The sequence below is a fragment of the Cucurbita moschata genome, unplaced genomic scaffold, assembly GCF_002738365.1.
Source record: "Cucurbita moschata cultivar Rifu unplaced genomic scaffold, Cmos_1.0 Cmo_Scf00003, whole genome shotgun sequence".
NCBI lineage: Eukaryota > Viridiplantae > Streptophyta > Magnoliopsida > Cucurbitales > Cucurbitaceae > Cucurbita > Cucurbita moschata.
The window spans coordinates 5,089,563-5,102,503 of NW_019268519.1; the positions used below are offsets into that span (position 1 = coordinate 5,089,563).

The 12,941-nt window shown below is 40.7% G+C and overlaps 2 protein-coding genes across 3 annotated transcripts; one reads left to right on the plus strand and one right to left on the minus strand.

The window, feature by feature from the left end:
* The first annotated feature begins 495 nt into the window (after nucleotides 1-495).
* On the plus strand, nucleotides 496-1,703 carry LOC111441094. The gene is made up of 2 exons (XM_023078015.1): nucleotides 496-916; nucleotides 1,013-1,703. The coding sequence occupies exons 1-2, from the start codon at nucleotides 827-829 to the stop codon at nucleotides 1,262-1,264; spliced, it is 342 nt and encodes a 113-aa protein (XP_022933783.1). The 5' UTR covers nucleotides 496-826; the 3' UTR covers nucleotides 1,265-1,703.
* A 2,740-nt stretch (nucleotides 1,704-4,443) lies between these two features.
* Nucleotides 4,444-9,590, minus strand: LOC111439192. Of its 2 annotated transcripts, none has more exons than XM_023076967.1 (13): nucleotides 9,474-9,590; nucleotides 8,531-8,653; nucleotides 7,411-7,467; nucleotides 7,209-7,316; nucleotides 7,035-7,118; nucleotides 6,835-6,953; nucleotides 6,646-6,747; nucleotides 6,431-6,547; nucleotides 5,608-5,676; nucleotides 5,388-5,508; nucleotides 5,221-5,310; nucleotides 5,105-5,143; nucleotides 4,444-4,918 (listed from the first exon to the last, which is right to left on the minus strand). In XM_023076967.1, exons 1-13 carry the CDS (start codon nucleotides 9,528-9,530, stop codon nucleotides 4,802-4,804), a joined length of 1,203 nt encoding a protein of 400 aa, XP_022932735.1. In that variant the 5' UTR covers nucleotides 9,531-9,590; the 3' UTR covers nucleotides 4,444-4,801. The 2 variants fall into 2 exon arrangements, with proteins under 2 accessions (XP_022932735.1, XP_022932743.1); XM_023076975.1 differs by lacking the exon at nucleotides 9,474-9,590 and adding an exon at nucleotides 9,003-9,268.
* Between the last annotated feature and the right edge of the window lie 3,351 nt (nucleotides 9,591-12,941).

The following is a 12,941-nucleotide window of genomic DNA, read 5'->3' on the forward strand; positions in this document are numbered from 1 at the left end:
TCATTTCTTTAGTTCACACTCGAGATCTGTCATTGAAGTAGTTTTTCATCATCCTACCAAATGAAAGAAATCACTATCAAGCACTCTGTTTTTATTAGTTCAGTTTACTAAAGCCAAGCTCCAAAACGTTCACCTGTACTATGCTATACCTGAATACTCAATTTCTTATACAGAGATCAAACATTCAATAGCTAGAAACTTTTAAAAAATTATATCAATTTTTTTAAAAAAAAATTAAGAGGTTAGCAAAAAAGGCTTTAATTCTATTTCAGTTTCTGAACTTTTGTGTTCATCCCATTCCATATCATCCTAGGTTCGTCCATGGTATATGCTTAGAATAACTATGAATCTGTCTTTTTCAAGAATTAGATAATCGTCGGTAAAATAATGTATTTCTTACGGTTCAAAGGCTCACAGACCAGAATCACAGCTGATTAATGATGTCGGATGGCTTCGTTTTAAAGCAAAGAAATCCACTGATTCATATTTTTCACATAATCACATCTCTCACATTCATACTTAGCCGAAAGCCCATTTCAAAGCACCGAAGATTTCCCATTTTTTTTAACGTTAAATCAAAAGACATTCCGCCAATTCCATCAATTCCAGCAATGGGCTTCGCGTTTCACACGCTACCACCATCAAAATCTCTCCTCTAAACCCTTCATTTCCAAAACCTCTATATGAAAAGATCTCTAACAATCCCTCCCAAGTTCATCTTCCCAATTCAACCCCATCTCTCAATACCCATTTCATGTTCTAAATCGATCTCAACCCAAAACCCCATTTCCGCACAGTTCAACAGTTCCAATTCCTTCCGAGTTGCATGATGTCTAGCCATGGCGCTGGATTCTCCCTCGTTCTTTTGCTGTTTCTCGCCGTTTTAGCGGCTGAGAACGAACTAAATTTCAATCAAGTGAGTTCACTTTTCACCATTTCCTTTAATTCATCGATCCCATTTTCATTTTCTGAGTTCAATTTGATGAACGTTTTTGATTTTGTTGTTCATCAGCCAACTGGGTCTGTATCAGAGATGGTGCCACTGATCGAGGAGGGGAAAATTAATATCATGGAGATGAATGAAACTAGAAGAAGACTCGGAAGCTTTCAAGTATGTGCTCCTTGTACTTGCTGTGGAGGTGCTAAGGGCCTCTGTTTACCTTCTCCTTGTTGCTATGCAATCAATTGCAATATCCCCAATAGGCCATTTGGGTTCTGTTCTTTCACTCCCAAATCCTGTAACTGCTTTGGATGCAACATCTAGCCTATATATTATGCATGAATATGATGTTATTCCTTAGATTTTAGGGTCATTTATCATCTGTGTTGCTCTGTTCTTGAAAGGAAAGGATTGATTTGAAGGAATCTCTCCTGAAATTTTTCTTGTTTATAGTTTTAATGGAATTATGTCTCCCAAATCCTCTTAGTTCCAGGTTTTATCTTAGAAAGTGGCCGTTCCTGAAGATAGGATTGTGAGGTTGATTACCATTTTTTTCTTCTCTTTTTTGCTGTTCTTTAGGAAATATGCTTTCATTTGATAATGGAGCTGTTGCTGCCGTTTGTTGAGTATGTTTAGATGGTAAATGATATGGGAAAGCCTTGGCATTGTAAGATGATGTATAGAGTTTCATGAAGTGAGTTATGTTTGTTCTTATTGTATAAATTGTTGGCTTATTCAAGTATTCATGTTACTTTTCATTGTATATTTGTTTGATGGTTGATTCATCCCTCTTTGTGTGTTGCTTACTTGATGAACTTAGAGGGTTCCCGTTCACGTTGCCCTTGAAGTAGCCCAAACCTACCGCTAGCAGATATTATCATCTTTGGGCTTCCCTTCAAAGTTTTAAAACGCGTTTGTTAGGGAGAGGTTTCCACACCCATATAAAGAATGCTTCATTTCCCTCTCCAATCGATATGGGATCTCACAATCCACCCCCTTTCGGGGCTCAGCGTCCTCGTTGGCACTCGTTCCCCTCACCAATCGATGTGGGATCTCATAATCCACCTCTTTCGGGGCCTAGCATCCTCGCTAGCACTCGTTTCCCTCTCCAATCGATGTGGGATCTTAGAACTCATCCCCTTCGAGGCCCAGCGTCTTTGCTGGCACTCGTTCCACTCTCCAATCAATATGAGATCTCATAATCCACCCCTTTTTGCGCCCAGCATCCTCGCTGGCACTCGTTTCCCTCTCCAATCGATGTGGGATCTTAGAACTCATCCCCTTCGAGACCCAACGTCCTCGCTGGCACTCATTTCACTCTCCAATCGATGTGGGATCTCATAATCCACCCCTTTTGGGGCTCAGCGTCCTCGCTGGCACTCGTTTCCCTCTCCAATCGATGTGGGATCTTAGAACTCACCCCCTTCGAGGCCCAGGGTCCTCGTTGGCACTCATTCCCCTCTCCAATCGATGTGGGGTCGCACAATCCATTCTTTAAGGGGCCGAGCGTCCTAATAAAGAACAAAGAAACACTAGTAGTCAAGGTTTGATAAGACAACCAATTAATTCCTCTCCTTTTCTTCAACAATGGAATAAGAAAAAGCTTCTTTTGTTTTGTGTATATCCAAATCTTTTATTTGGTGAGGGCCGAGTTAAGGGGTTGGAAGAGTTAGAGTGGTATAACTTCGTTTATAGTTTCGAGAGTAAAAGCTATCGTATTCGTCATCTGTTTCTTAATTCGTTCGGTGTCTGCTTCGGGACTCATAGCGTTGAGCATTCAAATATGTCAAAATGAAGTGCCTAGAGAAGAGTGTTTTGAAGAATCTAATTCACCTCTGTCTTTGATGCAACACCCCATGTGATGCCTTGAGGACATCTAACTATTGACTTGTTTCCCTTATTTTATTTTCTGCCCTTTGGACCCTTTTTTGTTGAGCTACTACGTCCATACGTATACGATATTTACCTGTGTACATACATACATCTACACGTATACGATATTTGGTATCAACTTGGTATGTAGTTGATGATTACACTATGCCTTTTGACCATGTGTGAGATTCCACGTCGGTTCGAGAGTAGAACGAAACATTCCTTATAAGAGTGTGTAAACCTCTCCTTAGTAGATGCATTTTAAAACCGTGAGGCTGATGACGGTACGTAATGAGCTGTGAGCTTGGGCTATTACACCATGCTAGGCTACATATCCATCACATTACTTCTCTTTCTAGATTCTAGTTTGGTTTTTCTTTTTCGAGTTGTTGAGCATGACTAACTCGACCCTTTTGAGCAATTTTTGGTTATGTATTGTGCTGATTCTATCCATGTCGTAAACCTTGTACATGAGTCTGTCAATGTTCTTTTCTAGACCTGTGAATGAAAAACGAACACGAGGGAGGACACATTGAACAACCCCTCCCTCGACTCGGGTTCGAGAGAGTGAGAATAGAAAAACCATTAAAGAATATATAATGAGAGGCTTTACTGATTCGAGTTTCGAATTCTTTGCTCTAGTTTTTTTCTTCTTTCTGTTCTATCTATCAACTTCGGACACGAGTCGTTTATTTTATTCCCTAAAGCAACAGAGTATACACAGAAAACTGTCGCATCAAACACGGGTCTAACACTTATCTTATTTGTTCTTAACAAGCATTTGGTACTGTCTAGTATACTTAACAAGTGTTTGACTGACACGAGTCAAACACGAACAGGCCGCCCGTGGCTCGTGGCTCTTCGATATGCTTTTGAAAAAGCAAAAGCAATCCAGTGGATGACTTTTATTGCCTTCTTTCTTGAAGATTATTTAAAATATTTGTAGTTTCTAAAGTTTCTGCACTTCAAAATGGACACTGAAGCTCTTCTATCTTTTGGCAATGGGAGTGGGAACCAGTTGTAAAGGGCCCAAAAGGAATAAATTTGAATTTGAAGGGTAAAAAAGGAATACAAAGTAATAATAATTTTTTAAAAAGGGATTGGTCTATTTGAAATTATACGTTATGTCTAATAGAAACCTAAACTTTCAATTTTGTATCGAAAAGATCGTGTCCAAGTAGATTGCTCGAACAACGACGATTTCACTTATTAGATTAGTACTAGCTGCCTATCCCAAAATCAAACGGGATAAAACGGTGAAATTCGGAGTGATCTTTGTGAGGTCCACTGTACTTTTGCTTTTGACCTCGGAAGAGCTAGTCCTTATAAGACATCACCTTACCCACAAAAAGCTATTCCATAAGGGAATACCGGACCGTATCTGCTTTTGGGTCAAGACAATCTTACTACCTCTTACTCTACCATTATTATGGAGTTTGGGGTTCGAGATAGAGAAAGATCAAGGCAGCATCTCATTGTTTCTTGAAAGTATATTGTTTCTAGGAACAAGGCCATCAACAACGGTAGCAAGTTTCTCGTTGGATATGCCCCTGATCCCTAAAGAGCACGAGACACAAACTTGTAATACGTAGGGACGAAATTTCTTTAGAAAGATAGTTTGTGATAGGATGTTCGGAATTCAATGCACTTTAAAGCAGCTCTCATTTTGAACTTAAGAGAATATTTTGTTTCTTTACTCTAAATTCTCTTTCCAATGCAACTCTAAATGGTATACCCCAAGTAACACTTACAACATATTTCAACATAAGTAGAAACTTTACAGCATTTTAAATACAGAACACCACAACAAGATTAGAATTCGTACCCGAGATTTCACGTAGAGATCTCCGCTGCATACTTTGCTGATACACGATCATCCCTTTCCACGTCGTCCTTGAATACCAATGGCATGTACGTTGCCATGTTCTCAACTTCAACGACAACGTACACTGTTACAAGATCATTCCATTTCGTCAAACGATCGTATTATCATGTGTTATCCTCTACTGTCTCAGCGTACGGATCTTGCCAGCACTCGTCTTGCTCAGCAGCCTTCTGCCATCTCTTTCTAAATACATCTAGTTCAATATACGACTGCCTTCTCACCTGCACGGATGAATTTGAATTCAAGGGAAATAAAGATGGACTCGACATTGTTTTAAACATTGTGATCATAAGCCTAAAAGGGTTATTTGATCAGATTCTCCGAGTTATCAAAGGTTCATTAGCACGAACAAGGTAGACTAGACTCGATCGAAACAACTGAAAGCGAGCACGTGTGCGGAAACTTACATCGGCTCTATGATCTTTTACATGAGACTTGGAAGATGTCTGCAACATAGAAACCTTTTGTGATTTGATGTTCGTGAGGCTTAAGAAAGATGAAAAGAAACTATCATATTTTCAACCTCATTTTCCTCTGGACCACCAAGTGTCGGTCGTCCATAATGGATTATGTACTCGGCGTCAACGACACCAACGTTCTTCGTTCGATCACCCTATTAGGAAAGAGCTCGACGTTTCAAACAACAGCAGCTAAGTATTTAAGGAAAACAAGATGACTGCTAACTCTTGCCTGTGCACAATATCCCAGTTGCATATCCAAGCCCCAATCATGGATCAAATCATTCTGGATCATATACCAAACGCAACGCCACGCAGCTCGGGAGAAAACCGGGGCCATCATTTCTATCCATCTGCAACAAAAGATATCCATTTTCAGGCACAAACACTTTGTACTTCAGCACATGTCTAGAACAGCTGTCTAAGCATAGAGCTTTCGATAATTGCCTTACCCTGTGCATGGAGGAGCTTTACTGTTGACATCACAATCTTTTCCACCATTACTATGTTTAAAAGTTCTCCTGCAGGAGTGACCGACCAAAGACAGAACATACAACAGTAAACAACCGATGAAACCACATAAAACATAGATCAAAATGTCAATGATTGATGACTCAGAGAAAACATGTCCAAGATCTTTAAGCGGATCCCCAGGAACTGTCCAATACCCAGAGAAAACATGTTGTGAGTTATTGGTTCATCGAGTTACTGCACTATCTTGTTGAGGATTATTGGGAGAGGAATCCCACGTCGACTATAGGGGGTTGATCATGGGTTTATAAGTAAGGAATACATCTCCATTGGTACGACGTTTTTTGGAAAACCAAAAGTAAAGCCACGAGAGCTTATGCTCAAAGTGGACAATATCATACCATTGTGGAGGTCCATGATTCCTAACATGGTACCAGAGCCTCGATTAAAGGTACTTTGTTAGAGGGTTTCAGAGAAGGAGTTGAGCCTCGATTAAAGGTAGGTTGTTCAAAGGCTCCATAGGCTTTAGGGGAGGCTCTATGGTGTACTTTGTTCGAGGGGAGGATTGTTGAGGATGGTTGGGAGAGGAGTCCCACATCGACTAATTAGTGGGTTGATCCTGAGTTTATAAGTAAAGAATACATTTCCATTGGTACGAGAGCTTATGCTCAAAAAGGACAATATCATACCATCATGAAGGTCTGTAATTCCTAACATATCCATTACTTCATCAGTTACCCAGTAAAGAAGCTACGAGATTCTTGCTCTCATGAATATTAATACAAAACAAGAGTAGGGGAAGACCTGTGCACGGTCGATCGCCTCCCACGTGCAGTAATTTGATGGTGCACCTCCGATTCATATGGATCAAGTGCTGGTTGCGATATTTCTAGCCCTTCACTTCCAATAATATGCACATACCTTGTAATGAAACAGGGAGAAGAACAATGAAGCTGGTCGGAAGACATTTATCACGTTCTTAGCTTTGTTTCTTATCCACAAACTTGCAGCCAACTTACTGTTTTGGATTGAAATACTCAACTCCAAGATCCTCATCCCAAAGAAAGACATAATTATACTCGGCCACAATATCAGGATGCAAGAAACGCTTGGCAAACCACCTAGACATTACCGAATCAAGAACAGATCAAGAATGTGAAACGAAGTTAAAGTCAGCAACTTCAAAGAACAGAGTGAACAAAATCTACCACTTAGTTTGATTGATCGCAGTTACATGTATAACACGATTACTCCAATCGAAGTCCTTCCATTCGTCCACGATACCATCGTAATGGAAAAGCATCACAGCAAAGTCACTAGAAAGAAACTGTAGAATGATCATGAATAAGTACACTATTAATGGACATGAGATTTGAATTTGGCAATATGATTAAACTCCTCTTCATACCTTTGTTACCATTTTGTTCACCAGATCTTTTTGTTTAATCCCAACAGCCGTGGCGAATAAGTTGCTTGATGAGTTAACGGGATTCTGTTTCGAGCTATGCACACAATCAGTAGAAGTACTAAGATAAGAGAATCAACAAGAACAAGCATGAAGTCGTTGATCTCGATCCATGACCTGATAAGAATGCTTCGATGCGCCCCATAGTGGTCGCATTTCCAAGTTAGATGCAGTGACAACAATGTCTTTAGGTAGCGGCTCGCTTCCATTTGGCCTACATTGATTCTAATGCAAAAATCATTTGAGTAATGTGTAGTTAATAAGGTCGATACGAAAAATGAGTTTATTCTCGTAATAATGGTTGAAATAGAAAACGAACCTCACATTTATTGAACTTCGAACTGACTAAACCATCTATTCCCCATCTAGGAATTCTCTGCAGAGAAAGAACCAAACATATCTTTCTAAATGTTCAATGAGAAGATATCCACATGCCACCAAACATTGAATGGAGGTTGGAAAAATGCTACAACTAAGAAATATAAGTTGAAAAGTCCTCTGTAAACAAACTGATATAGTAATTAGCTCAACCCCACTACTCTACAAGAAGCTTCACCCATTCTAAAGATCGTGCACCTGTCCCCAATGGAAGAACGAGTGATATGTTTCCCTACGGATTAAGGCCTTACCACTCAGTCCTCGATGGGCAGTGGGGGATTCGGTATAGCAGCTCACGTTCGGTTACGCTGCGCGTTTCCGCTGGAACGTGTTGGCTGTAGGAAGCAACGATGGACAACCTCCCATAGGGGGTTTACTACAGAAGGCCCTCGCAGAGGAAAAGAACCAGATTTAACTTATTAAGTTTTCGATGACGTAAATCGAAGACTTTGAAGGGCATCTCCAAACATCTTGAGCCCTGGCCACCAAGACACTCTTTGATGCCACTACTCTATGAGAGACTTTGCCCACCCTAAAGCCAACTTCAAGAGATCGTGCACCTGTCCTTTATGGAAGAATGAGTGATCTATTCCTCTGTGGATCATGGCCTTACCACTCGATCACCGATGGGCAGCGGGGGATTCGGTATAGCAGCTCACATTTGATTGCACTGAGCGTTCCTGCTGGACACGTGTTAGCTGTAGGAAGTAACTATGGACGGCCTAAGTTTTCAATGACTTAAATCGAAGACTTCGAAGGGTATCTCCAAACATCTCGAGCCCTGACCACCAAGACACTCTTTGATACCGCTACTCTACAAGAGACTTTGCCCATCCTAAAGTGAACTTCAAGAGATACTTAGGATTTAACATATTAATCTTTCAACGACTTATAAATCCATGACCTTGAAGGGTATCTCCAAACATCTCGAGACTTGACCACCAAAGGCAACCCTTGGTGCCACAATGATAATTGGTAACAAAACAACGTAAAAACCCAATACTCAATTCATAGGGACAGCAACCAACACTTCAAAATCTTCAAAGAGCATGAAAGAATACCTCCCTGTAGTGTGGTGCAACATATGCACTCCCCACGAACAATACAAGACAAAGCAAAGAAACAGTTGGAAAAATTCTACAAAGACGTGAATTCCTGCTCTTTTGCTCTGCAAGCAAGGGCAACTGCAAAGAAAACAACTCAAAATAAGCAATGAAACAAAACCATGTCCATAAAGACAGATACAAGCACCTTAAACCCCACAAAAACCGTGTCCATAAAGACCGATGCAAGCACCTTAAACCCCACAAAGAAAAGGGTATAATTAATCTTCAGTAAAGATGCGTATTAAACAACACCCATCATTTCTTGATTGATATCCATCGAACTGTTGGATTCAAAGACACCAAAAAGACCCCAAATCAAACCAAACAGACAGTAAGAACCCATTACATTACGCAAAAAATAAAAGTTTATTCAAAAGGAAAAAGATCAGAAAAGAAGAAGACGAAGAAGAAGATGAGGGGTGCTTACACAACCGGAAAACTTCATGTTTCCATGAAATTCCAGAAGATTGTTAGTAAAAGAGGCAAAAAGACTGCCCAAATTTTAATACCCAACAACGTTCACCGTAAAACACTCGGCAACAACATCCAAAATACCGCCCTCCAAGTGAAATGAATTTAAAAGCAGACGTGGGAGAGAAGAAATGTCTTTAGAGAGAGAAAGAGAGCACTTATACAGAGGAATGAAAGAGATTCTTCTGTTTTCTTTTTTCCCCCCCTTCTTGAAATGGCATTACGGGTGAACAGAGGCAGCCCAATTTACAAGGGGTAGCGTTAATTACACAAAAGGAAGGTTTTCTCCAAAAGAAAACCCAAAAATCTCGAGTTTTTAAGATGGGCTTTCCCTAATTTTCATTTTGGATTAATTTTGAATTAATACTCTTAAATACTCTTAAACTAGTTGGTATATAAACGAAATAGTTTATTTACGCCTTGTCACCTCGATCATCTCCACTTTCACCGTCTCTGCCTTCTTCTTCACGTGATCGACGCTCATTCCGACAAATGGCTAGTCGGCGGCCGTGGGTTCAACGATAATTTGAGGTGAGCTTCTCGTTTCTGGTCTAGTTTATGATGCTTTTTTATGGTGTTTTGAGTCAAACCCACGAATTTCTTAGGTCCCATTATAGGAAATCCATAGTGTATGGGCATTTGATCGACAGTGGTGAGCCTGCTGAAGTCGAACCATCAAGGGTTCAAAACTTGCAAGCTAAGGATAGGTGAGTAAAGTTCATTACAAATATGTCTGGACTGTTCAGTAAATGTTGTGATTTGAACCTCTTGACTTGTGGAACTGTTCTCTCTTGTTCTAATTTCTAGAGCGTGTTCTTTTTGGTGGGTTTGCTTCAATTCTGGGTTATCTAGTGCTGCTTGGATGAATTAGGTCTTGTTTCCGATTATACCTTATGCTTCACCTTCATTGTAATGGATTTGTTTCATGATTTTATTATATACCCATCTGGTCTGGCTTAAGTTGTGAGTTTTGCTTCCAACTATATGTATTAGTGAACTGAAAATGGTACTAATTCATCTGTATTTGTCATGTTCTATACAAGCTATTGGCAAACTACGCTTAGATGAACGTGGGTTGTTCATCTGTTCTGGCTGATTGTAGTTATCAAATGTGATGGAAAGTACCATTGAAATCTTCTGGACTACCGTATTTGAATGATGATTCTAGGAAGTTCACTTGTGGCTTCACTTGTTAATTTCTCCCTTCTTTTCATACTTCACTAAAACTCCATGGATATTTCCCCGCCGGAATACTCTTCGAGCTAGCCTCGAAGTCTATGGCTGTCGATCTGCACTATATTCAAAAAGCATAGTGAAATATAGTACTGTTGCTTTATCTGCCATATCATCTGTTCATGAAACCTCAGCATCTTCTACCAATAAAGTCCCCAAAAGATCAAGGAAGAGAGTCCTCAAGAAATTACCCGAGGGAGTGCTTAAACATAAGTTAGATATGTGCTCGAGGCATGGACAAGTTGTCGAAGCACTTAAGCTTTACGACGAGACAAGGAGTAATGGAATCCAGCTTAACCAACATCACTATAATGTATTGCTCCATTTGTGCTCTTCTTGTAGTTCTCTTGAACCAAGCGAGGATATTGACCGACCAAGTGAGGATATTGACAAAGGCTTCTACACTCTTGTAAGGAATGTTTCGTTCCCCTCTTTAATCGATGTGATATCCCACAAGGAATGTTTCGTTCCCCTCTTTAATCGATGTGATATCCCACAATCCATTCCCCTTGGGGGCATAGCGTCGTTGCTAGCACACCACCCAATGTCTGGCTCTAATACCATTTGTAACACCCCAAGCCCACCGCTAACAGATATTGTTTGCTTTAGCCCATAACGTATCATCGTTAGCCTCACGACTTTAAAGCGCGTCTACTAAGGAGAGGTTTCCACACCCTTATAAGGAATGCTTTGTTCTCTTCTCTAATCGATGTGGGATCTCACAATCTACCCCTCCCCTTAGCGTTCTTGCTGGTACACCGCCCGGTGTCTAACTTTGATGCCAGTTGTAACAGCCCAAGCCTATTGCTAGCAAATATTGTCCGCTTTGGCCCGTTACGTATCACTGTTAGCCTCACGGTTTTGAAACGCCTCTACTAGGGAGAGGTTTCCACTCTTATAAGGAATGTTTCGTTCCCCTCTCCAACCGATGTGGGATCTCACAATCCACCCCCCTTGGAGGCCCAACATCCTTACTAGCACACCACCCAGTGTTTGGCTCTGATACCATTTGTAACAGTCCAAGCCCACCGCTAGCAGATACTGTCCACTTTGACCCGTTATGTATCGCCGTCAGTCTCATGGTTTTAAAATGCGTCTATAAGGGAGAGGTTTCCACGCCCTTAAAAAGAATGTTTCGTTCCCCTCTCCAACCGACGTGAGATCTCACAATCCACCCCCCTTGGGGGCCCAACGTCCTTACTAGCACACCGCCCGATGTCTAGTTCTAATACCATTTGTAACAGCCCAAGCCCACCGCTAGCAGATATTGTCCGCTTTGACCCATTACGTGTCGCCATTAGCCTCAGATTTTGAAACACATCTACTAGGAAAAGTTTTCCACACCCTTATAAGAAATGTTTCGTTCCCCTCTTCAACCGACGTGGGATCTCACATAGATATATGTGTGATTAAAATGAAATCGAACTTTCTAATCCATGAGAAGTCTAATAGAAATGTCTATGGTAGATTCTATATCAAATGCATCAGCTTAGTCCTTCAAAGAGATTGTCACTCATAATTTTGCATGAAAATCGTGTCACTGGAAGGTCTGCATAGAACCTTAATAATAAGAAATTAATAGAGACATGGACAAATTGTGGTGCTCTCTATGCTACTCCTCCTGGGTCCCATGACGACTGATATGCATCTTTCTTTCAATAATCGAGTTATTTACTTGAATATTTGAACACATTTCAAGGTTTCACTAATAGTATGAGCTCAAGTTCTTTGTTACTTTCTGTGCATATCATTGAAAAGCTCAGTTGCATATCCTTGCATCATTATTGTTATTTTAATTCTTGTTCATTTATTCTGAACTTCCATACATGTGATTAAAGCAGACATGTACTCAGCCTTGAAGGGGGTGAGCAGTGTGCTAACAAGGACGCTGAGCCCTAAAGGAGGTGGATACTGGGCAGTGTGCCAACAAGGACACTGAGCACTAAAGTGGATACCAGGCAGTGTGCCTGCGAGGGGAACGAATGGGTATCCACCCCCCTTCAATTTGAAAGAGGAACGAGTGCCTGTAAGGACGTTGAGCCTCGAAGGAGGGTGGATTGTGAGATCCCACATCGGTTTGAAAGGGGAACGAAGCATTCTTTATAAGAGTGTGGAAACCTCTCCCTAGCAGACACATTTTAAAAACCTTGAGGGGAAATCCGAAGGAGAGTCCAAAGAGGACAATATCTGCTAGTGGTAGACTACGAAAATTGTGGGCTGATAAACATCTTCAAATTCGATGCCTAAAGGGGACCCATGGGTATTCTTTGGCTGCTGTACGGTCTAAATGTTTGCTGGTGACGAATGATGAAATGAGGGATCTCTTGTTCCAATTGCTACGCATCAGGTATCTTCCTCGTTATCTTCTCCTCAAAATCGACTTTCTATGAATAGTTTGCATTTTGTAAATTTGAGTTATATTCATATCAACGTCAATATTTTCATTATCAACCAACATCGTTATAACACTCCACCGAGTGATTTACAAGTTCAGTTGTCGGTATCAACAGATGGACTAAGACTCCACATGCCCCCCTTTTATTCAGTTGTGATTCAGGTGAGATGATTAACATGTCGAATCGTTAATTATCTAGTGAAAGCGCGAATATGACGTTCACTTTTGACGAATGTTGAGCGTATTCCAGGAAGGTGAAGATGGAAG

Excerpts from the sequence above, each read along its gene's own strand:
- LOC111441094 (XM_023078015.1), top strand. The coding sequence starts at position 827 with ATGATGTCTAGCCATGGCGCTGGATTCTCCCTCGTTCTTTTGCTGTTT. Across the intron at positions 917-1,012 it reads ACGAACTAAATTTCAATCAA|CCAACTGGGTCTGTATCAGA; the intron begins GTGAGTTCACTT and ends GTTGTTCATCAG.
- LOC111439192 (XM_023076967.1), bottom strand. The coding sequence starts at position 9,530 with ATGAGCGTCGATCACGTGAAGAAGAAGGCAGAGACGGTGAAAGTGGAG. Across the intron at positions 7,119-7,208 it reads CATCGAAGCATTCTTATCAG|AATCCCGTTAACTCATCAAG; the intron begins GTCATGGATCGA and ends AGCTCGAAACAG. Across the intron at positions 6,548-6,645 it reads GAGTATTTCAATCCAAAACA|GTATGTGCATATTATTGGAA; the intron begins GTAAGTTGGCTG and ends TTTCATTACAAG.